The sequence below is a fragment of the Chionomys nivalis genome, chromosome 23, assembly GCF_950005125.1.
Source record: "Chionomys nivalis chromosome 23, mChiNiv1.1, whole genome shotgun sequence".
Lineage (NCBI taxonomy): Eukaryota > Metazoa > Chordata > Mammalia > Rodentia > Cricetidae > Chionomys > Chionomys nivalis.
This window is the reverse complement of record NC_080108.1, coordinates 7582050-7608289: the sequence shown is the minus strand read 5'-3', so window position 1 is coordinate 7608289 and position 26240 is coordinate 7582050. Positions and strand designations below refer to the sequence as shown.

The following is a 26240-nucleotide window of genomic DNA, read 5'->3' as shown; positions in this document are numbered from 1 at the left end:
TGTCAATTTCATGTCTACGTTCGACTCCTTGGCAAACTCTCTAGACTCAGAGCAACAGTCGGTCTACCTCTGCCTGTTTTACTAATCACCATTGCATCTGTCACTTCTACAAGCTTGCTCACGTACATCAGGTTGAAAAGAAGAATGTTTAACCCCTTTCTTTCCAGAGGACAGGCTCAAGGAATGAAGAAGAGTGACGGGAAAGCCCAAATCAGCCATAAATGTAGTGAAGTATCACCTACCTTCCTATATTTGGAATAGGTGGACGTTTCTTTCACCAGGACTTTTAAACAGGAGAGTACTCCTTGTTCATGTGACCACTCATCAAGCGTTATTCCTCTCACCTGTTCTGCTGACCAGCGAGGCGTGTAGTAAGCTGCCACCTGTGCACTGTGGCGCTGTTAGAGCTTTGCAGAGTATTATAATTATCTACAAAGTGCTCGTCCTAATTAATAATGAAAATCAAATTAAATTGCCAATGGCACGGACTTCTTATTTTACCAGGTCCATAACAACTTTTCCAAAGGCTAAATGACCAGTGTGTACAAATGGCAAGGAAAGATGTGCTCATATACTCCCATGACGGCAGGGTTGTAAATACGCAAATCTTTAAAAGTAACTGGGCAATAATTTCTAAGACAAGAATCCGTCTCTCATTTTACATTGATTAACATGGTGCTTTGGTATGTGGGATAGTTCAATAATGAATTGTTAAAAAAATATTGACAGAAGGACTCCATACATAATATGAGCCTTAAAAAATTCACAGCCTTTCTCTTCCTGAAAACTCATCCACCATGAGAAGTGTGGTCAAAGTCCCATATACACAAATGATTACTTCAGAGGTTTTCATAGTCAAATTTAAAAAAAATCTTTCAAGCCGGGCGGTGGTGGTGCACGCCTTTAATCCCAGCACTTGGGAGGCAGAGGCAGGCGGATCTCTGTGAGTTCGAGACCAGCCTGGTCTACAAGAGCTAGTTCCAGGACAGGCTCCAAAACCACAGAGAAACCCTGTCTCAAAAACCAAAAAAAAAAAAAAAAAAAAAAAAATCTTTCAAGATAACTCAAATATCCAACCATATGGTTTTATGTGGTAAAGAATTTGGGAAGTTATTAAAGTTCATACCAATATAAATAATTCACAATATGTGAAATTTTAACAACATGATTTTAATTAAAAAACATATAATTTCTTATCTCTTTTTACCCTGCCAGTCATTTTCATATATATAATGGCTTATGGTTTAGTGTTTTTATTGGATTCTTCAGTGTGCTACCTAGTGGAGAGGGTGCCTGAACTGGCTGTCCCCTGTAATCAGATTGATCAATATCCCAACTATCACCATAGACCCTCATCCAATAACTGATGGAACCAGTTGCAGAGGTCCACACCCAAGCACCAGGCCATGCTCTGGGAATGCAGACAAAGAGAGGGAGAAGGGAACATATGAGCAAGGGAGGTCAAGATCATGATGGGGAAATCTACAGAGATAGCTGAACCAATTGTGGAAAATCATAACTCCAGACTGACAGCTGTGGAGCCTACATGGGACCAAACTAGGCCTTTCATTTGTGGGAGACAGTGTTGAAACTTGAGTTGTCTGAGGCCCTGGCAGCAGAACCAGGATCTCTTCCTGTTACAGGAGTTAGCTTGCTGGGGTCCATTCCCTATTGTAGATGCTGTGCTCAGTCTTAATTCATGGAGGAGGGGCCTGGTCCTGCCCCAACTTAAAGCGCCTGACTTTGTTGACTCGCCATGGGAGCCCTTACACATCGGAAGGAGTGGATTGCAGGTGGGCTGGCGGGAGGTGAGGGGGTGAGAGGAAGAACTGTGGTTGGAATGTAAAATGAAATTTAAAAGAATAGATAAATTATAAAATGCACAGAAATATGTAAGAGCAATCTTATAAGGGATTCTGGTTATGAATTAGTGTGAGACACAAATCATAAGGGATGTGTGATGAAAGCTTAAAGGCAATAATTTGATGTATGGATTATCTAAACGAAAACTGTTGATAGCTGAGGTGGAGAAAAGTAGAATGCCATATTCTTGCAAACAAACAGGTCTTACTTTTAAGCTTAGACTCAGGATTTTAAAAAAATGTTTTGCATGACGCTTATAGTTAAGGAGATATATGTTAAACTTGAATTGACCACAAAGTCATATATACATGCATTAACACACCATTGCGCTCACAAAGGGCACACCTTTCATGATTTTATGTGCCAGTTAAAACTACTGAAAATAAATAAATGCATGCTAGAGAAGCAGCTTCCTAGCTGGCTATCATCTTTCAATATGTATGTATGTGTGTGTGTGTGTGTGTATGTATGCATGCATGTGTGTATATTTGCTTATTTTAATGTATCTGTCATCTATCCATGCATAATCTTGTAAAGGCAATACTTCTGACTTCCTGTACTTAAAAATTCAATTCCTTGATTAAAAATGGGCACTGATAGATATAAAGTAAATCTAGAGCTGGAGCGGTGACTTAGCAGTTAAGAGAACCTGCTGCTTTTACAAAGGACCCACATTTACGTCTCAGCTCCCGTGTCAGGCAGCTCACAGTCACCTGCAATTATAGCTCTATAGGATGCAAAATTCTTCTGACCTCCAAGGAACTCTCCCCTGCCCACACACATCAATAAAAACAAATAGTTTAAAACTAATAAATCTAACACCTTTGGGAGTGATAGGGCAGTTAAGTGCAGACAACACCTGCAGCCAAGTTAGAGTAATACTCAGATTATCAGATTAAACAAGATCAGAGATGACATAGTTGTCTACATGTGTGAGGCTCTGGGTTTGATTTCATGATCCATAGCAAAAAGTATTGGAGCTCTTTGTTGAGTGCAGGAACACATGCTTAAAATGATGGTGATGGTGATGATGATCATGATGATGAGAACGATGAAAAAAAAACAGAAAAAAATCAAATAAGAGGCACCAAGGAAGTATTACACCACTGATAATTTTATGGAAAAAGTCTTTTAAAACTTTTATTAATAAAATTTGATGAGCTCCTGAATTCCATGTTCCTACTAATTGAAAACATTTAATTACCAATCCTTTGATCGCATTTTACTTTCTTGAGCACTAGTAACTCGAGTTAATGACACTGTACAGCATATTTCCAAATAACCGAAGAAGAGGCCTTTAAATGTTCTTACCAGAAAGAAAGGGATGATGGGTACTAATTAGTTCCCCAGCCCACTCCATGATATAAAAACACATTTAGAGATCGCATTGCACATTCCAAATGCACATATTTATTACTTGCCAGCTAACAAAATAAAAAATAAAAATAAAACAAAAAATGGATCTAGATTTACTTGAAGAAGGCTCAAATCTGTTCAGTTACACACCTGCTGATGAAGCCTACAAGAACAAATGAACACTGAGGAGGTGTATTAACGATGCTACCACCTGAAACAGGATAAACGCAAGTCTAGAGTTTTTCAAAATGGCAAGCAACTCTTGATAAATACAATAGGATTAAGTGTAAAGGTCCCTTGTTATACACAGGAATTGTATTTGTAGGAAATTCAATGATAAATAGACGTTTCCTAGAACATTTTGCCTTTATGCATAAACCTAAGCTTGATTTTAGCTTTAGGTAATTATTTTTTGGATAATCTGTATCAATGTCCAGAATGAAGTTCAAAATTATAGTATATTCCTGCTGGAACATATTGCTGTGATGTAGGATTTCCCTCTGCATGCTATGATTACCATTGATTAATAAAGAAACTGCTTTGGGTCTATAGCAGGGCAGAACAGAGCTCGGTGGGGAAAACTAAACTCAATGCTGGGTGAAAAAGGTACAGTCAGGGGATGCCATGGAGCTGCCAGAGGAGAAAGACACAAGCTGCCAGCCAGAACCTTGCCAGTAGGTCACAAACCTTGTGGTAAAATATAAAATAATAAAAATGGGTTAATCAAAGGTATAAGAGTTAGCTAGCAATACGCTTAAGTGATTGGCCAAGCAGTGATTTAAATAATATAGCTTCTGAGTGATTATTTCACGGTTGGGGCAGCCAGGAAGGAACAAGCAGCCTCCTACTACACTGTTGTATAAGACTGTTCCTCATACTCTAGCCCATCGAGCATTCACGGTCTCCTCCTTCCAAATGCCAGTCTAACGTTCCCATCACTGTCAACACAAAAGCATCTTCCTGCGTGTGAGATGTTTCCTAGGCCAGACCTGGTGCTGCATGCCCATAATCTCATTACTCGGGAGTACGATACAAACACCCTGCCACGAGTTCCAGGCCAGACTAACCCACAGAGCAAAACAATAGCCCAGAAAACCAAAACAAACTAAACAAACAAATAAAAACCAGCACAATAACTAATGTTTTCTAGTAGCTCTCCTATTTTTCAGGACTGCCAGTCTTACTTCTAAGTAAGAATTAGGTTTGTGTATTAATATATTTTTGTGTGTGTGTGTGGATTTTTCGAGACAGGGTTTCTCCGTAGCTTTTTTGGTTCCTGTCCTGGTATTAGTATATTTTTTGTTCAATTCCCAATACCTTGCATGCCTAATAGCTTTTCTGGCAGAAATCCCCACGAGGATGAGTGCAGAGGGAGAGCATCTTGGAACAGTAGAAACATAATTCAATTCTGAGTTGAGAAACCCAGGCCAAAATAAGTCTGCCACAAACTAAATGAACTTGGGAAAGTCTCTTAACTTTCCTAGGCTTCAGGCTCTCATTTGGAAAATGTTTGGTGGCCATGAATTTTCATTCCAGTTCTACACAAGCAGAAAGCATCCTGAAACATTTGAGAGTTTCAAGGACTGGAATGCAGTATAATCACAGTGACGAACATCAAGTGTTAAAACAGCAACAGATCAAGAAACACGAGAAAGAGGAAAGTAGATCATGGAGATGGTGGTATCCAAGAGATATTTGAGCTTTCTATGTACTTTCCTACATAGACAGATAGAACCAATGTGTGAGATTCACAAACCCTGGGCAATATGAGAGTGTGTGGGAACCAAGAACAGTCCCACCATGGACTTCTTTGATTATACACATTGACTGCTTGTTCTCCATTCCTTGCCACATGCATTGGAGACCTAACCCAACTTGACACTAGCACACATTAATGAGGTGAGGAGAAGTACCCCATGGTGGTGTTGATGCTTTTAGCTTTCACCAACACTTCAGCATCGCACTGTCCTTCACCCTGATGAGCCAGGGCAAGGATCTACAAAGATGTCACAGGATTCCTGAGACAAAGAATGCAAAAGAAAGAAGATTAGGCACCTACAGTTGGAAGCCAGTCCTCCTAAACATGTGCATGACTTTCACACTTTATGGAAATTTTTGGTCATTTGGGCAATTATGGAGGTCTATAGTGTGTGGTGATGGTAGGTGTGTGCAGTCTCCCTTGCAGGGCTGACGATAAGCGCTGCTGTCAGATGGAGTAGGATGAATATGGGAGCCAAAGACACACATAGTGGAAACCAGTTATGCCTTTTCAGTAATGTGACTGCGACAACATCACTCTGAGATGCCTTTTTGATAGCTTAATGGATGGAAAGAAGTAGGATATCGTCAGTGTTAAAGGAAAACTGTGTGTGGTAAGGCCCTCACTTCAGTATCAGGAGCACTCAGTAGATGCCACAAAACCTCTGCTCTCCTCCATCCTGCCCTCTGTGCTGAGTCTCTCCTTGATCTGCCCTGTGGAGAGGGCTCTGCTGATGTCAGCATCCAGCGATGTGCACAGCCAGGGTGTTGAGTGGCTTCAAGCTGGCCACAGGAACTTTCATTCTTCCTTGACTTGTATTTCTCTTCCCCAGAGTGCCTGGTGTTTCCCAGAATTTTTTTTTTTTAAAGTCTCATTCCCTTTGGTAAGTAAAGGGACCTTTCAACGAAGGCAAGGAGCTATAAGAAGCTTTGAGATATTTCTAATGGGGGCTTAAGGTAAGCCGAGATTCAGTGCAGTGATGTCTGGCTTCTTAGATTAAAAAGTTGTCCACTCAATGTTTTTGTAAATTGCTCATTTTGGGAGTTAGTATCAGAATTGTTGAGGGAGATCTAGATTTACAGAGTGTGGCTAACTACTTCAAATGCAGTCCCCGCCTCCAAAGGAAGTTGCTGGTAAAATCTAATTTTTTTCTTAACTTTTGAATATAAGGTCATGGGAATTACTCTTCATTAATATAATCCTATTTTACCTCCCCTTCTCTCCTCCCCGCTCCGCATCTGTCTCTGTTTCGCTTTCTCTTTTTGTGTGCACGGTTTTAAATTTCTCAGAAACTGAAGGACAAAATGTCACCCCAGTGGTACAGACCTATGCCAAAAGTTTCTGGACAATTGCCTAGCTTAACCTTCATCATTACAGAGGAGCCATAAAAATTATAATGAAAGGGCATACTACAGGAGGGTAATAAGTACTTCGGGTTAAAAAAAATACAAAATTTTGCTATCACTGGTAGTAATAAATACCATGTGCTGAAACATTAGGCTTCAGGTGTCATGTTGCAGTGTTTATAGAAATTGTATTCAACTCTTATTCCATGTCCCTGCAACATGACTTTCTCATCCGGCATTTTACAGACAAGAGAAACGAGGCTTATAGACATTAAGCAAAGGTGACCACACAGAGCCTGTGAGTTCAAATTTAAGGTTATTTGGAATTGAAGTGTAAATTCTTCCCAGGGTCCCTCTCATGAACTCATGGATATCAGCTTGCAACGTGAATGGATGGCAGTACATGTCTGAACTGGACACAAACTAGAGTCATCTGAGAGGGGGGAACCTCACCTGAAAAAAAAGTCTCCCTAAGATCAGCCTACAGGAAGTCTTTGGCACATTTTCTTAATTAATTATTGCTATAGCAGGGTCCGGCCCAATACAGGTGGTAACATCCTTAAGCAGATGTTCCTGGGGTGTATAAGAAATGGACTGAGCAAGCCGTGAAGAACAAGCCATTGAGAAGCATTCTTCCAAGGCCTCCGCTTTGATCCCTGCTCCAAACTTGGCTCACCTTTATGACAGACTATAAGCAGTAAAACGAAATAAACCCTTTCCTCCCCAAGTTGATTTTCGTCATGGTGTTTATCAGAGCAGCAGAAACATAGCTAAGATAGAACTGAAGGAGATTTTGGGTCTCCGCAAGATTGGAGAAATTTAGGTCTACAAGTATTCATTGCTCCAGAGTCTCTAAATGCACACGAGGGGAACTGCCACATGTTTTGAAAACTTTAGGTCATGATATAATAGTCAATTGCATAGATTGTGATAGGATATGAGTTCTGAAGCAGTAGTAATCCTAGAATACTCAGTGTTGATACAGGGCTATATTATAGGCCCTTGGTATGCAATAGGAGAATAGACAGTGAATGATAAAGAAACCAATACGTCTGATCTCCAAGTTACCATGGTTCTGTTATCTCTCCCTGAAGTCTGAAGTAGGAAGAAATGCCATGTAAGGAATTATATCTTTGCAAGGCCAGCCCTAATAATGTAGACACAACATTTCATAAACTCACATCTGGATACTACACTTTTCCATTTTTCTATTAACTATATATTCAATGGAATAAAAACTTATTCAGGAAGAGTTAGAGCTACTTTTTAGACCAACTAAGGAGCAGCATAATGACAGAGTTCTGCTAGTTTTCAGCTCCTCAAATGAAGGGACTTCGGTAAAGAGCCTTGAGAGAGAGGCAAATCATTACTATAGCCCCTGATTAGAGTAGCTGGATTTCACACTGCTGATTTCCATGCAATACAATAAATATCTGTGGGAACAGGACCTCAGCTCCCAAACACTAAGGTGCTTCAGGCCCCTTCTAAACCACAGGTGGGTCACTGGGATATTCTAACCATGCACCACTTTTTTGATCTTGGCTTTACAAAGAGTATTTCTAGTGTCCTTAGAAGACCCCCTCGTTATTAGAACATTTAAAAGTCTATTTGTGAAATTAAAGGGTAAAATAGCATTAGAAAACTCTCAAAGCAGACTTAGATTTAACAGACATATGTATGCACAGACATGCACATCCTTGTGTCTGTGATAGTATACAGACTCTGAGTGATGAGACATATTCACATAATTTAAATATTGGATACGTGCTACAAATCTACACATGAATGAATCAAGACTTGCACACCCATATTTCAGCCTGTTTCATTTACTAAATTATAAGGGAAAACACCTTAAATGAAGAGACATTTCCAGTGAAGTGAATGAAGCATTCTTTGGAAAGTAAGCTAATATTTTCCCTTTTGATAAACTAAGAATGATAGAGAATGTTAATTTTTATGTATGTAAAGCTACATCCGTGTATACATATGTATTTTTATATGCATTTATGAAAATATAGATGTAATATAGAACGTGCATTTATGAGAGAGACAAATAGTTAAGTATTAGAGATAGTTGCATGTATATTTTAAGTTTACGTACACACACGCATTAAGAAGTTAATTATTCCTTATCATCTGTTTGGATGGGTGCAGAAAAGGGTAGGATGGACTAATCAACTCAGAAAAGGACTTCTGCAGGTAGGAGATAAGAAAGACTGGAAAGAAAAATTCTGCTGAGGAAAGACTGTCATAACATTGAAAAGCTTAAACAATATGGGATTTTGACTCTAACATTGAGGCTCACTATTCTAGTCAATAAAAAAGTATATGTGAGTGACAAGAATATGCCAACAAATGTGTACGCTGAGGGATAAGGAGATTGGGGTTGCTTCGATCTACTGCCCTCTCATAGGTTACTGGCCCCTTAATTATCAGTGCAGAGTCTATTTCAATCCCTTAAAGTATTAACTGGTTATAAATTTCAGGCAAGTAGGAAACTGACTTGGTTAAAAAGGAAGAAAGAAAGAAGTTTGTCTTGGCTGGACTGTTTATTAATATTTTCATTATGTTGTTATTACAAGGTAGTAGTAAGGATTTGGATCTGGGATATTGCCATTTATGAAACTAAAAGCATATTATCTCTTGGATAAAAAAAAGGATTTGAATGATAAACCAAATTTGATTTCTTTGTGTAAACATTCTAAGGTGCGTGATGTTGAGTAACTTTTGTCTTAGGAGAATTTAATGCAGCCTACACATACTTACAGGTTAAAGAATATTAAGCCCATGCTTTGTCGATGAGCACATGGAATTATCACAATTGCCAAGGCTCCTTATGCAGTTTGGAGTTCATAGTAACTTTAAAATTTGTCTACATTTCCCAACACCAGGTTCTATTTAGAGCTGAACTAATAGATAACGCATGATGGGAGATTCTGTCTTTCTAAGTAAAGCTAATTCAGTACCAATGAATCAAAAAACCATATACTTGGCCATGAATACATAACCATACTATTAAAAATTAGTGAGATATGGCATTCTTGGAAGTCCTAATGAAAAACTTACTGAAATTAAAACTCTCTCCACACCTCTTCAATCATAACATTTTATTTGTGATCAATCTTCACTCTCGATTGTGTTAAAAATGCTGAAATTGAGATCCCTCCCCATGCAACACAGCCTTTCTTCCCAGTGCATATTTAAGAATGATCTCTGCTCTATAATTATGATAGTGTCTACAGGTGCATATTATTCATGTTTATAGCATTTGCAGGGAGTCGCCCCCTCCCCCTTTGTCAAAAGCAGGAAAACAAAAATAAGTCCATTTTCTTTCTGGTAAAATGTTGGTAGTTCGAGGGCAGAAAAATCATTAGGAATCAAATTAAATTAATATGCCTATGTTTAGAAAGGCATTGTAAGAGAAAAAGGGAAACGGTTGTAGCCCAAATATAAATGACCTTATTGCTTCTCTGTGATTAAGTGTGTTTCCCTCTTTTATTATAAGTAGGATCACCCTTCCTTTTGCTTCCAGTTCGTTTTTTCATTTGTAATTTGAATTATGCACTAGAAACAAAATTTCTCCCTCATAACTGAAAAGACACATAGTATCATACAAGCAAAACCAGAATAACACACATCAAGTTTCTCTTTTCTCCTTTGATGGAAAAATAAACGTTCTTTTATTTTTATCACGGTGGGAAGTGTCTGATTAAAATTCATTTTCTTTCTATTCCTTAAAATAATAATAATAATTCTAAAGGAGCTAAGGGAAAAGTGAACTGTGATTAAGGAGTCACGGGACTGCCAATAGACCCTGCTGCAGAACCCTAAACATCATGTGGGGATCTGAGAATGTGAGCTGGAAGAAAAGTCACCCACTCCCACGCTCAGCACCCCCGCTTTTCTACCCGCTGCCCAGAAGTGTAAAACCACAAACACGTGTGAAACTAGAAAGCATTTTTTTTTCGGCCTAACATTTTTCCAAGCAGACAAACCCAGTAAGCAGTAAGGACTCAGCAAAGTTTTCAAGGCACCCTGACCTTAAAACACAACTTTCCTACAACACAGAACGAAAGTCACGAAGAAAAAGCTCACCTGTGCAGGGCTGAACCAACCATGTGGGCAGGCACAACGCTCCCCACAATTTCCCTTGCCCTTGGTGCTGGTCTTGTGGGGGCTTTTCCGTACACTGTCCCACAAGGTGACCAGCTTGGTCCTGTTTGAAGCTGCGCCCCCAGGTCCCGAGGAGGGCATAGTTTGAGAACTGTACCCGAGCCCCTGAGCATTCCTCTGCCAGCCACAGGCACAGTGGGCATCCCTGATGAGGGTGGGGGCACTCCTGCCAGCATCCATCCCATCGGACCCCCGGCTGCAGCTGTGTTGCTTGGTGAGGTATGCATTCATGCTGCACTGGTGCTTACTCTTTTCTTTGGTCAGCTCTGCATAGAAAGGCTCTCTCCCTCACACCCCTTTCTTCCAGGCAGTTGTAAACGTCTTTTCTCTCTCCGGATGCCTCGGTATCTTTGACAGCTGCTATAAGCGGTTCATCGTGGGAGCAGAGGGAGCAGCGAGAGCAGCTCTGCACAGCATTATCTGCGGGCTGGTAGCTCTTTGTCAATAGATGACTCAACTCACAGAGCAACTTGACAGTATCCCTGCTCTAGGCAGAAGCAATCAATGCTCCACACAGCTGGGCTACAAGACTGTACACTTTGTTACAAGCCCGTTTTGGATGGAGCCTCACAGCAACGAGTACTCTTCAGAATTTGGCCTTCTCGCTTTCCCCTCCTCCAGGTCCACACACGAAATACAGGTCTCAGGAAAGAGAACTTTTTATCAGTGTAACAGGGACCTTTCCAGACATGATGCATCTGGGCAGAAACACTGCAACATATGCAGGGTGAAGTGATGGGAAAGTTAAGCTGGAAAGGAAAGGACCACTATTTCTGGGAATCTCTTATCCAGTTGCCAAGACATGGACCAAATCAGGAAATAATGAAATCAGAGCTTCAATATTTACCTCCCAAAGTATCAATTAATTTTTGAAAAAAATGATCAAGGTCACAGTGTAATACTAAAATCCGTTAAATTTTGAATTTAAGTTGTTTTAAATTATTACAAGCTACGTTGCAAATATATGTTCTTTGTACTATGAATAATTATTAATATTATTTCTTTCAAAATATGATGACTTTTAAGATTCAAAAATGATAGATTGGTTTATTTTAAAACAGTATTTTTCCTCACCCCAAATTGTTCTGAGGCTTTACTTCCAAATACCTTCCCACAACAAATTCATTCGCCACAAAAAGAGCCTGCATTTTAAACTGAAGGATATATTCAACCCTGTCATTCGGAGTCTGGTTTTCTAAGACATAATTTTCAAAATATTTCACTAAAAGTGAGCGAAATCTATCCAATTTAAAGCGATCTCTTTCCAAAGTGGACAAACCTATATTTCAATTTCAGCATGCTTACTGAAACACATTCACAGTCTTTTCAGTAAAGGGGAAGGCTAAACACAACCATACTTAGAAATGGTGTTATCTTTGTGAATTTCCACATCTTTGACCAGACTGTCCATGCCTTTTACATGTTCCTCAAGAAAAGAAGCATTGGTTTGATTGAAAAGTAAGTTGTCATCTAGTTAGGAGTAAAAAAAGACATAGCCCAATTCTCTAACTAGCTAGTCAAAAACAACTGAATGCAATCAGACCTTGCAGTGGACTGAGGAGATTCTGGGACACTACTCACCTATTTCTGCCTCACTTGGGACTTCTTACTTTAGGCTCTGGAACTATTAACTTGCTCATTTTACACAAGAACCCCTGATAAATCATTGCTAGATTTAAACACTGGGAGAAAAAGTAGAGACCTATCACCACACAATTCCATCGAATGATTCTTTCCCGGGTTCTGCACAAGTACCTAAGGAGTAGTAGCAAGTCTAGTAGAGAAGGTATTCAAAGTAGCTTTGCTAAGCTGGGAGTGGCCATGGACTGTAACCTCAGTTCTATTGGGGACAGACCGATATGGGCTCCTTAGAGTTTGATTTGCCTTCAGTTTAGTATGAGATTCTGTAAGAGACCCTGTCTCAAAAGAAGGAGGTAGAGAGCGATAGGCCATGTCACCTGCTCGCCTCCTCCTAATGTCCAGTGCATGTATACATATGGGTGCCTATACCAGTCCCCTCAAATACCTACACACACACACACATACACACACACACACATATATATATATATACACTAATAATAATAATAACACACTCTTGTCACTTAAGCACTGAAGAAGCGGGATTGCAGATTATTTCAAGGCAAGTCTAGGTACCTAATGAGTTCAAGTTCAAACATCCCTACATATCATTACAAAATATCAAAACTTAAAGCTAAAATAAAACTTCCCCGACACGATAAAATAAATAAATGGGAAGCCCTTCGTCTATTACTAACCAATTTCTCAAGCACCTATCACACTGTCTAGCACACAGCAATTTTTTTGTTCTTTTGTTTTAGTTTTGAATAAAGATGTGTGCTTACAAGCTCCTGTATATGCACATGTGTACACGTGTACACACACACACACACACACACGGGGGGGGGATTTTTATAGTGATGTTGTTTAAATCAACAAAGCACAGGCACTCCTTTTATGTTTTGGCGCTAGATTTGAGATGACACTCTTCATGTGGATGTTTGTCTAATGGAGAAGAAGAGGAGGAAGAGGATCACAGTGATTGGAACTACCAGGCAGAGATAGTTAATAACTTCATTTTACTCCTGAAAAAAGAATCAAGGAGGCAAAATCAATACAAAAGGACATTAAAACTGAGGCAAACAGATCACTACAGAGGACTCAATGGAAAACAAAAGAAAATCCCTTCCTATTCTACAACCTAGTGTTCTTACTCTGGACCAAGATATAAATAACACCTGAGAGAACTCCTGGGTCATGTGAAGCCCCAGAGCTTCAAACCAATATGGTGCCACCATGACGCATGACTTGACACTGGTCCTCGTTACAATATGACAATGTCATCACTTCCGCTGACAATGCTGGGGACTGAAAATGGTAGATCCCTTTAATCGAATGTAAGCCATAGCTGTTTCTCCGGTGGTCTCCGCAGGTATCATTGCCCAAATGCCCATTAGCATCTGCAGAGAAGACATGCGCTGTCCTCACTCATTTTCATCTCCAGGATAGGAATCAATCTGTACAGACTAAGTCAGCGTGCATCCATCACGGTTCTGTGATGGCGTGTGCAGCCAGACAAAGAGTTCCCTGGATGGGTGCTATTACGGTGTTATACATCATCATAGGTTTCTAAATCTGCTCTTCAGAGATTTTTCAAATGAGCTGTTTCTTCTCATCAAAAAATATCTATTTTCATAAGCTCAGTACATCATTTCTCAGTAGATAAATAAGTAGCCTATATTGCATAGCCAGTGTTGCTTTTGCTCAAAAATATTTAAGAACACAGCAAACTTATCAAAAGCTTACCAAGACTATATTGAAATTATTATTTCACTTTAGTGTGTACAAACTAAATTTTATTTTCAGCCTTCTCCTTTCCACCAGTTTTTTTTTTTCTTTTCAAACAGGATATTCGACTTTCTGCATCTGAAGACAGACCACTTAAACAGATAAATACGCCCAACGAGACCTCTGTACTATGAGACAGACCCACTAATTAACAATAATCCAATTTGATCATTCATAATTGGACAGATGTAATAACCACGAGATGACATGAAATTCTGGTGAAACAAGAATTAGCAATGTTCAAGCGCACATCCTACTTATCATTGTGATTTAACTTGGGCAGAAGATGAACTGGGTTATGGCTCGATGAGGTATATCTTATTGAACTCTCGGTGACCTGGCATTGACTCTGTATAACAAGCCATAGCCTTAAAACAAGAGTTCAAAACTAATATCCTGGCCTGGCTTCTTTAATAAAAATAAACAGCACACAGATGAATCACTAAATAAATTGAAGTGTACTAAAATATTATGCAGAAATTTTTTTCCAGATAAAATTTCTTTCAGGCACTCTATCCATATGGGAAATGAAAATATTAATTACAAAAGAGCTAAATGCTTGCTGCAAGAGAACTGGAAAGCAGAAGCCCTTTAGCTGCCACAAGTAATAAGTGAAATAATCATAGAATGCCATACCACATTAGATAGAATCTTCTTTGATTTGAAAAATGAAAAAAAAATCATAAATGTATAAATGCTGGCAAGTCAGTACTATTCTGTTTCTCTTTGGCCTTGATAACTGTTGTATGCAAGCACATTTAACTTTCAAAATCAGATAACCAAAAATATTTAAAATATCACATATTTTAAGATGATTTCCCAAATGCTAAACCTACTCAGTAATACATCTTACGAGACAGAACAAGTGGGAATTCATTGTCGATGGGTTTGTTTCCTGGGATGCAGAGATTTAGCCTGGACAGGCACATTGATAGAAAATAACACACATAAAAAAACTTTCAAATGTTCTCAAGATGAAAAAATATATTTGGATTTGAGTGGGAAATGGGAGAGAATTAATCATAATTAATGGTAAGACTACATTATAAAACAGTTTTCAGGAAATGTAGACTTATGTTCTAATGCACTTAGCAGCACCATTCCACAAATCAGAGTGCTAATTATGTAACATTTTTTAGAGATTCTGAAAAGAATTGCAATAATTTTTCTAATATTTTATTAATATTTTGCATATTTTAGCGATTGAATTTATGTGCTGAGCTATACCTCCACAAGTAATTTGATCTCGTGCTCTGAGATTCAATAACTCCTGTAAGCAACCCATTTTCCCCAGCACATTAAGACACATTATAAAGTATCTATATTTGTCTATTTAAATATCTTTAGTATTTGTCTTTTTCTCTCTGTCACCATCATGACTACCCTAGTCTAAGCTCACATAAATTTACTGTGCACTGGCAAAAGAGCTTAATTGTCATAGACCCTCGCTTTGATTCCAGACAGCCAAAGTGAGTCCTAAAATAAATTGCAATGCATCCTATCCTGCTAATTATTTATCAACCAAGTCTCATTTGCTGGGATCTTTATTCTCACAGACAGAAGTGGATGTATGACTCTTCTCCGTGTCTTGTGTGATCCTGTTTCTGCTGCACTTAGCAGCCTGGTTCATGTTTCATTCCTCTTGTGTCTTCAACTCACCTAGAGTCTGAACACAGGTTCTCAGATTCAGCTTTCGGTCACTGGACATGCTGTTGTCCTTACTCTGAATTTGTTCCACAAAATCTACTGATTTAGTGTACTAGGAGCTCTCTCTCTAAATGCACCCTCTGTGGGAAACAGTTGTGTGACTGGGGCAGTCTGTGGGGCCACTGGCAGTGGGACCAGGATTTATCCCTAGTGCGTGAACTGGCTTTTTGGAGCCCTTTCTCTTTGGAGGAATACCTTGCTCAGCATAGATAAAGTGGGGAGAGCCTTGGTCCTACCTCAAAGTGATGTGCTGGACTTTATTGACCCCCCCTGTGGGAAGCCTTACCCTCTCTGAGGAGTGGATATCAGGTGGGATGGGTTAAAGGTGGGGGGAGCAGAAGGAGGGGAGGGAATGGAAACTGGGATTGGTATGTAAAATGAGAAAAGATTTTTTTAAAAAAAGTAAATAAAAAAGCCAATCAACTTAATCAATTAAGTAGGGAAATAATCTCAGATTCTGTTAAAACCATAGTTCTTCCCAAGAAGACATGATATAAACTAAATGACAATTCACAGAGATTAAATATGTGTATGAGAGGTGAAGGACACCGAGAATCTGCCCACACCTCCTAACAGTCAAACTTCAAAGATGTAAAAATTACTATCTTTATAGCAATATTTAAAAAAATATTATAATATAATATTATATTGTACATGGTACCAATTCCCTCAGATTTATTAACACAGTTTTGTCCAATATAAGCCATGTTGTTTAAAAGATCTCTAAAATTTATTTGCCTTGAATCGTTACATTTCTGCATGAGACCATGAGCTGGTGCTGCTGCCAGCCTTGGCCAGAGACGCTTCCTACTGGAGAAGGTAGCAGCCTTTAGTGCAGAACTTCGCAATTGCTCAAAGCCCCTGAGAATAAGAACTCTGAGCCTTCAGGTATCTACATAAGGCACTCCCCCTACCCCCATTAACTCTCAGGGAACATCCCAGAAGGGAAAGAAAGAACCGGAGGATGGGGAGGAGCGTGGTGACATTCTGTTCTCTGGTCATTACACGGTTGTTACACACAGCAACTTACAGGATCTATAGTTACTTACACATACATGACCAGCATAAGATCAAGCCATCTGAAACACCAGCATGGGAGGGAGCTGTTTCACCTTGTGAAGAAGCTGTTTTAGATAGGAGAAGCAGTTTCCCCTAGTGAGGAAGCTACCAGCAAGTGATGACCTTTGTGGCCATTGTTCTCCATGTACCAGTGGATGACCCCATTCCCAAACACACCTGGTTGGTGCTAATTAAAATGAGTGGTTTAAAAAATAATCCCAAAATTTATAAAAGAAGGACATGAACTTGGGAGAGAGATGTGATGGAAACTTCTGGAGGCTTTCATAGAAGGAAGTGAGGGGTGGTTAGGATTAAGATACATAGTATACATGGATATAGTTTTTAAAAAATTAATAGCATTTCTGAGTCATTAAATAATCCCTCCGAGGTCTTCTTCCTATGCCTAGCTGCTGGCAACCACCATTCTATTTTTCTGTTTCTATGAATTAAACTGCTTTATATATTCCTTACCCTGGATATGTGAGCAGTGTTGACCCTTTTGTTACTGATTCATCCCATTCTGTAGCATGTCCTTGAGTGGCCTATGTTAAAAATAGGATTTCCTTCTGCTTTATGGTTAAATACTATTCCTCCTGTGTACATATGTGTGGGGGTGTGCTTGTGCTATGTATGCATGTGTGTGTGCATGTTGTGATGGACTATAGTAGACAGTATAAATGGATATAGATATTAATACATAGACAGGCAAACAGATAAATACACAGATATACATAGTTGCACAGAAAAATAATGTCCATCTACTGGTAGATACTGAAGTAGTTTCTAGGTGGTAGGAACTAACTCTCAATATACACACAAATAGAACTAAAACTTCCCGAGGGATAATACTGGAGGGGAAAGCTTAAAGGGGCGGGACCTAGTGAGAGGCCTAGGGTCATTATCTATCCTATGCTGTGAACTGCTGTCTTACCATGGGTTCAAGGATATGGGGTCAAATGAACATGGGCTGGAACTTTCCAAACTACTAGCCAAAATAAATCATTCCCCTTTGTTGATTAATTATCTCTGATATTTGTTATAACAAAAGTTGAACAGCACCCCAATACCTCCTCCCCCACTTGAAGCAGAGTCCCGGGATTTCTTAAGTTGCCACACATGGAACTAGGGAGGGAACCAGAAGCCGAAACCTGCCTTTCGCTGAAATAATTTGACAAGCTTTTAGTTTCCAGAGATTTTGTTTGTAATGGATGGTCTCTGAATTTACTGAAATGCTTTGTAAAATTCTCCTGGGTTAAAATTAAGGCAGATCCTGGCTAGTCAGAGATAATTCATTTGTGGATTGGCTTAAAGGCAAAGGCATGGATTAGTAGAAATGACAGGTCCTCCTCCGGCTAAGTAAGTTCCTCTCCTTGGAGATGTAACAGTTTAATAAAGTTAGACCTAATTGGCCTTTCTGTGGCCACTGTTTTCCAGATTTACATTTCATTAATCATCCTCTTGGTGGTTCCATGTGATTTTTGCTTTTGGGTATATTCATTTGATTTAGTATGTATTTAGTTAGTGCCGATTTCTGGCTATTTGATATGAAACTGTAGACAGGAGAAAATTCTAGTAAGAAGAGAGGCATTAAATACACACAGGCACGCAGTAATGGAATGGCATATACAGAGACGAGATGTAAGCGCCTTCCCTTCTATTGAACTTGCCGCAGAAAGGTGAGTTTTATATACAAGCAAATATATCTTCACTATCTCACTGAAAGCTTCTGAAGAGTTAGGGTCATCCTTGATTTTTATACTTAGAATCTCCTTTTCACTTTCTCCTTATAATATAATTTTTATCTGTCTTAAAGCCTGTCATTGAACTGCACTTAGAATAAACTGTATTTCCACTCAGGAATCATGCTATAATTCTGACACTGCCATCAAGTAACTGTATTCTTTTAACGTGGTAGGGTTTCAGTTTTCATTATTGCATATGATCAAGCTGTAAAGAGCAGGGAGAGCTGACAGTGATACTCCGTCAACATGTTTAGGCTTGATCTTTGTTTTCATGATGACTTAAGAAATGTGGATTCAACATTGCAAGGTGGAGAAAATATGACATCGTGAAGTTTTTGTCTTGTCTTATCAATTTGTATACTTTCGGGAAAGCATGCCACACAGACTACTGTGATATTATGGCGAATAACTGGAATCTACAATAATTACCATATCTTATTTCAATCATCTATTCAAAGGTAGTGATGAGGACCTGCTCACCTTCCCTGACAGATGTGTGTTGTATCTACTTACAGGTAGAAAAGATTTTCATTGAGGTATAAATGTTTGACCTCGATGGCATTTTATTCTTCTAATACCTGTCTGCATTTTTGTGCACTATCACAAAGCTTTGTACAGCATTTATACACTTATTTTTCCCCCATTCATTATTGATGAGGCAGGAACTCTAGAGTCAGACTTCTAGGTTCACATATCAAGTCTGATCATATTCAGATCATAAATCTGAACAAGTCACATAAATGCCATGAATTTCAGTTTTTTCACCAGTAAAAGAAGAAATTTCTTACCTCAGCAGAATCATATAAGGATAACATGAGTTAATTTCTGGAGAGTATTAACATAATATATACCAGAAACATACTAGTACATCATAATGCTCAATAATCTACTGTCTGTCTGTCAGTCATTCTGTCTACCTAACTACCTACCTATCCACTCACATACCAGTTTCAAACCCTCTCTCCATTCTAGTTGTGAGTTTATAATCTGAAAATATGCAGAATGGTTCTATAATTCTCTCATGACTCAGTATCAATAAAGTTCAGAACCTTTAATAAAGCATAGGTCCAGTCTGTGCCTGACTTGTGTAATGAAACTGGTGTAAAACATCCAATAGAGGGCTGATGTCTAAAATGTATAAAGAACTAAAAAAATAGTTAAGAAGAAAACAAATAACCCAATTTAAAAACAGAGTGCACATCTAAATAGACACTTCTCAAATGGGGAAATACAAATGGCTGAGAGACAAAGAGATGTTAACTTTCTTTAATCATTAGAGAAATACAAACCAAAACTACTTTGAGATTTGAATCTCACACCCATCAGAATAGCTAAGATCAATAAAAAAAAAAAAAGACAGCTCATGCTGGAAAGGATATGAAGCAAGAGAAACACTCATCCATCACTGGTGGGGCTGCAAACTTGTACAGCCACTATTGGAATCAATGTAACAGTACCTCAGGATGGGACTCTATCTCCCTCAAGATCCAGCTACACCACTTTTGGGTAAATAACCTAAAGGACACTTCATCCTATACTTGGTCTCCATGTTCATTGCTCCTTTTTTTCATAATAGCCAAAAATAAAACGGAAACAACCTAGATGTCTCTCAGCAGATAAATGAATAGAGAAAATGTGGAACATTTACGTAATGGAATATCACTTACCCATTTAAAAAAATGAAATCAGGAAATTTTCAGATAAACGAATGGAAATAGAAAAAACTCTTCCTGAATGAGTTAACCCACACCAAGTAGACAAATGCTGTATATGTTTGCTTATATAGGTATATTAGCTGTTAAGTCAATAATAACCAAATTACAACATGTAGAACCACAGAGGTTAGGTATAAAGTAAGCAGCTGGGGTTTGGGCTTGAGGAGCAGACAGATCTTTCTTGGAAAGAGAAATAGAACAGATAATAATGAATGGGGGGGGGGCAAGAGGATCGAGTGGGGAGGGGTAAGGAAGATGGGGATGAAAGAATTAAGATGGGAAGAAACAGATAAAATTAAGAGCCATTTGAGGAGTAATATGGAAATTTGACATTTAATATTTAGTTTGTATTCCTAAATTATATTTTAGGAAGGTAATCTAAATGAAATTGAGAAATAATCCAGAAGACAGAATCCTAACTGGCCATCTCTTGTCACCAAATGAAGCTTCCAGTAGTGAGAATGGGTTACATCTAATTGAGTTATTGACCAAAGGGGTTCCATGGGAATCCCCAAACAACCCAAGCTATTGACAAGACTGTAGCAAAATTTCCACAAACTGATGCCAAGGCCCCATTATTGAAGACAACACCTCCATAGCTTATAGAACAAGAAGATGTTGAACTGGTGTTCACATAGAGCCTTCACCCATACATTCTAGAATCTTTGGTACAGGACGGTACTCTGCATGCTTCCAACAGAGAAAGGTAAACACTTACCAGCCACAAATCATTTTATCTACAAAGGTGTTCTGCCTGAAAGCTATGTTAGTTCAATGGTGGTACAACCAATCAATATCTGAATTGACTTAGGTTTATTCCATGAGATGAAACCCATACCTGACCACCGCATCAATGACCAAAAACCTGAAACTAGATAGCCCAGGGCCCATGGATAAAACCAAACACTATTGTTCTACCAAAAGAGCATAGCAATAAAATGAACCCTAATGACATTGTACTGTAGTCATAGATCAGTGTCTTTTTCAACCATCAACACAGGATCTGCAGGAGATGGGAATAATACAGAGACCAGAGCCAGACAGTAAGCAGAGAGGGAGAGACCTTGGAAAACTCAGTCCTAAATAGGATAACTCCATCAAATCACCCCCCTTGGGGCTCGGGGAACCCTGCAGATGAGAAGGAGAAAAGAGTATAAGAGTCAGAGGGGATAGAGGACACAAAGAAAACAAGGCCATCTAAATCAACAAGATTGACACACATGCGATCTCATAGAGACCAGGGCAACTTGAACAGGGTCAGTGTAGATAGATCTGTACCAGATGGGGTTCTAGAGCTGAAAAGAGAAATGGACACACGTTCACATTCCTAAATCAAAAGTAATCTCAAGGGGTAGCCACTTACAAATGAGCATTTAGTTTTCTCTAAGGGAATGTCACCAGGACAGCTATACTTCAGGGTAGGCTGCATGCCCAACAGTAGATGATGAACAGAAAACAAACTCAACAGCATTGTTGGAGGTTCCTTGTCTTAAAATGTTATAATTTCCTGTCTTTTCTAAATTTAAAAATATTTTCTTTAATATCTTTTTCCTCTCTTTCTGTCCTATAGGTTATTTGGGCATGAATTATGACTTTCAGTTTAGTCTTTTCTTGGTATTTCTGAGTGTGCAAACAAGTGGGTCTTTGAGCATTTTTGTGCCTTTTCTTGGGCTCTTCCTTCTGGTTGTTTTGTCCTAGTCTGATGTTAGCTTTTGTTTTTATTTTGGCACTTAGAAACCTGTTTGATAGACAGAAAGGGGTGGATTCAGATGGGATGGGTTGTAGGGAGGAACTAGGAGGAGAAGAGGGAGGGGAAATTGTAATCAGAATATATCATATGAAACAACAGTATATGTCAACAAAAGAAAGAAAAGAGCATCTCATTTTCTAACAATATGTTTACTTAAAAAATACTGCCATATCCTTGATCCTTCATAATCCTTGTAATAGCTTTACATCACACAGGGGTAAATCTGAGCTTTGTTGTCATGAACTAATGTATGTAAGATCACAGTGAGTGACATTGTCAGAACCAAACTTTAAACCTCAGTGATCAGGCTAAAAGCTGTCCGCTTTTCTACCCAGCTTCCCCGTACAGCACACTCCCTATGGGGTAGAACTGTCATACCCTGACACTCTCCCTGCCATTGGACCGGTACGAGATGGGAAATACATTTAGTAAACCCAGAACTTACGTTTTTAAGTTCAGCATCAGCATAAAATTTGCATTTTCCTTCTCTATTCCTATTTGCAGTTCCTAAGGAAAGGACTAGTCAAGACTTTGGGGTCTTACGGAAATGTTTTTCCTAAACTTGAAAGGCCTAAATGAAAAGAAAGTTTTGCCTTGATTATATTTCGAATATAAGCTTGGGAGCATCTGCAGTTTCTGGCAAACCCAGGAAAGAGGTTTGAGTTTATGTAAACCCCCTCTGTCTAGCCAAATATCACTTGCAGCAGCTGTGACCCCATTTGCTGGTACCTGTGTCAGTCACTTTTCTGTTACGGATAATACACCAAGACCAAGACAACTGACAAAAGACAGGGATTATTGGGTTATGGTTTCAGAGGGTTAGGCCTCAGTCATGGTAGGAAGACATGGCACTTGGCAGCTGGCAGCAGGCCTAGTGTCTGGAGCAGGAAGCAGAGAGAGGAACAGGGAAATGGCGAGAGTGTAAAAACTATCAAAGTCCACCTCCAGTGACATGCTTCCTACAAGGCCACACCTCCTAAACCCTTCTCCTGATAGTGCCTAATACCGGGCACCATGTGTTCACCAAAATTCAACCCCTACTATGACGGTACCAGCCATTTAGAAAAGCACACCTAATTCTTCCAACACTTCTCAAGAGTCACTGTTTCTTGATGATAAAATGAGTGTTCAGAGAAAGTAGCCAGATTTCAAGGTCAGGTAGTTATTAAAGTGCAACCAGGTAGGCTGACTCAAATCCCAATCCCAAATGTCCTTGCTGAACCAATTACTGTTCTCTCTCTTTTTTCTCCCTCTCTCCCTCCCTTCCTCCTGCTCCCTCTCTAATCCCTCCCTCCCTTTCTCTCTCTCTTCTTCTCCCTTACTTCCCCACTCCCCCTTCTTCTTTGTCCAATATAAGTCCTTTAAATGTCAATTTCTGAGTCAAATTATGGAGACTTTGGGAAGAAAGTCAAACTAATTATACAGCACCACTGATGATGAGAACACCAAGTAGAAACGAGTTATCAGCTACTCTGGGGTGGAGGTTTTCTGTGCCACTTGTCAGTGAGTACTCATTTAGGCCTGCTGGGCTAAATGAAATGTGGGATTGTGCACCAAGTGCCAAGATGCCCACTGTGAGACCTTCCGTAGCGATCGTCTGTATTCATAGATATCATTCAAACCAAGGGAACAGCTATGCATTGCAAATCACCTTCGGCCTGAGTTCTCAGAATTGGGTTGATCCCCAGAGCTCCTCTCTACAGGCTCCAGCTGGAGCTCAGGAACTCACACTCAAATCACACTCAAATTACATTTGGGAAGGTTCTCCCGGTGCAAATTTATTAGCATACAATCAGCAATGAAGTATTTTCTGCAGAAGGTCATTTATTTTGTCCTTGGAACACCTTCTTTTAATATAGGCAAACACTGGTTATTACTATATAGGATTCCCTAAATCATCATCTGCTGTACAGCTTCCCAGGTGCAGGCTTCCATGAAGTGGATGATAATATGGGGGAAGCCCAGGGTGGTCTAACCTTCTAGGTGGCCCGTTTTTTACTTTCATCTCTCAGGCTGACAGAATGCCCAAAAACAGCACCTCCTTCCACCTGGCATAAATGATCACTCCTCCTTAAAGATCTGGATACAATTACCTTGATACAAATAATCATATCTTCCAATGACGGGGATATTGTACTGCAAAAGGTTTGAGTCATTTCACCTTCAAAAGACCCAGACCACTGAATACGGACATCAATTTTTAGCCAGTTAGGAATAGAAACGCAGTAACAATGGCACATATTCTCCCGGGAGGGAGTATTTAGTAGGGAGTCTTACTCCAGAGCTGTAATAAAGGTTGTTTCTTTCAAAAATATTTTATTATTTTAACTGGATGTTTTGCCTGCATGTACGGCTGTGTACCATGTATATTTCTGCAGCTGGAAGAGGACAAATAATCCCCTGAACTGAAGTTACAGATGACTGTGAACTGCCAGGTGGCACTGGGAACCAAACTTGGCTCCTCAGTGTTCTTCACCACGGAGCCATCTCTCCAGCCCCATGTTTCTGGCTTCTTGATGAGTCTCAACAGAACCGATGAGGAGAAGAACAAAGTGGTGTACACATTTTTGGACATCTGGCTACTCTTCACATGAACTTGCATTCCTGCCCTTCTCTGAGAAATCTCCATTCTCCTCTAGAGTCATTGTTTCTGCTGTTCATAATGCCAGTCCTCATTACTTTATACAGAAGTCTACGTAAAAAGAAAACATCAATGCTTCTCTACAGCTCTGGTCCAAGTGGAGGCCTTCTGAGAATCATGGAGTGATTCTGAAAGTTGAAAAGTGCCGTTAGACATCTGTGTGGCAAGGTTTCCCCAGTAATGAAAGCAATTTGCTTTTGTCTTAAGTTAGAGTCACAGTGATATAAAGGCTCTCAGGATTTAGGGCTGTGCCAACCAGCTCGGTCCACAGTGCACTTGGCATTCAATAGACAATTTCTTTCTGTGGTATTGCTGATCTCTACTGGAAAAGTGCTGGTTCCTTTTAAAATATAACCTAAATTAATCGCTTCTAGCTCCTGATAATTTTGGCAGCTGCATTTTACCTTTTAGATGCAGAAATGTAAAACAGAGAGATAAAAGCTAATTATACCTTTTTTTCCCTTAAAGTAGAACTTCCTCACTACGAATAAGGAAACCCACACCACAGCAACAAGGGAAGAGGCAGAAATTTTTAATAATTAAATAAATTAATTAATAAAAAAAAAAGCTTGACCTTTCAACAACAGGAACAAAACCTCCCCATGGTGATGATACTAATTATCTTAATTGTCTTGACATTGAAGTCATTAGTTTTACATTTCAGTTCTCCTGCTTCTGAGTACAACATGTGTAGATACCTAATATGTATAATACATATTCTGGAAATTAATTTACTCAAGATATGAGATTCTAGATAAACTATTTAAAGAATCTATATGCTGGAGGAATTTACTTTCACAGAGTGCCATTTTTAAGAATATAAGCTTTAAGAAATGTAACTGAACTGTATGTGTAATTATACCTATGTTGGGGCTGGCAGGCAAAGAAAAGAGGTGTCTGTACCTCCTCCATCGTGGTGCCTGCCGACAGATGTGACATTTCCACATGCTCTGGAGGCTACGAATTTCCTTGCAATGTCAAATGTTACACGTGGCTTCTCAGAACAATAGACTCCGAGTCTTCAGTGCAGAGATATTTAAAACATGAGATGGGCAAGGAGGTCATCAGCATCGCTATGCATTTCACTAAGGCTCCACACACATTAATTTGCCTCTGTTACTGGAAGGTACACCAGAGTGTATTTGTCAAACAAGCGACGCCTACAATAAGTTTTTAAGAAAACTGTTAGCTTTTGAATGGTATGTCACTTGTTGACATTTTAAGTTCTGCAAAGCAGAAAGCTATTGAAAGACCTGAAATGTAATTTGTCCAGAAGGCTAAGAACTAAATAGAGAAAGCAATCTCAGTGAATAAATATGAATTTCCCATCTGTCATAATTCAGCATTTGGCCTGACATGCGGTTTGTAGCAGTGTATCAGCTGGTCACCATCCCTGTCCAGGTAGTGATTTCAGACTACAGGGGGAGCATTTGAGCCAACAGCCCTGAGTCCCTCATTTAGTTGTATCTTTGAAGGCTCCAGTGAGGGAGAAGTGTAGAGACAAAGTTTATCAGGCAGACTCTAGGGACGGTGTCCCCGAGAAAACAGCGTTTCAAATGAGAAAAGCCAGTGCGTACGGCAGTTACATCTGCTCCACTCAAGATGAATTTGGCAATTAAAATGGGAGGGTATTTTGCCATCTAAAATGAAAATACCACTACAGGATAGGATGATTTCCAAGGCACAACGGGTAAAATTTACAACCTCCCACATTTTATTCTTTGTAATTAATTCCATGTAAAACAAAGTAAGGTAATTTT

General features: G+C 39.3%; 1 protein-coding gene across 16 annotated transcripts in view; it reads right to left on the bottom strand.

The window, feature by feature from the left end:
- Positions 1–26240, bottom strand: part of Dlg2 (discs large MAGUK scaffold protein 2) — a 1644347-nt gene that overhangs the window by 652522 nt on the left and 965585 nt on the right. For 4 of the 16 annotated variants that reach the window (XM_057756270.1, XM_057756276.1, XM_057756274.1 and 1 more), the window contains exon 1: positions 10420–10743. The exons of the other annotated variants lie outside the window; for them this stretch is intronic. In XM_057756270.1, the coding sequence (XP_057612253.1) occupies positions 10420–10728 (309 nt within the window). In that variant the 5' untranslated portion in view covers positions 10729–10743. Of the gene's footprint in view, positions 1–10419; positions 10744–26240 lie in introns of those variants that run through there. 16 annotated transcript variants of the gene reach the window in all.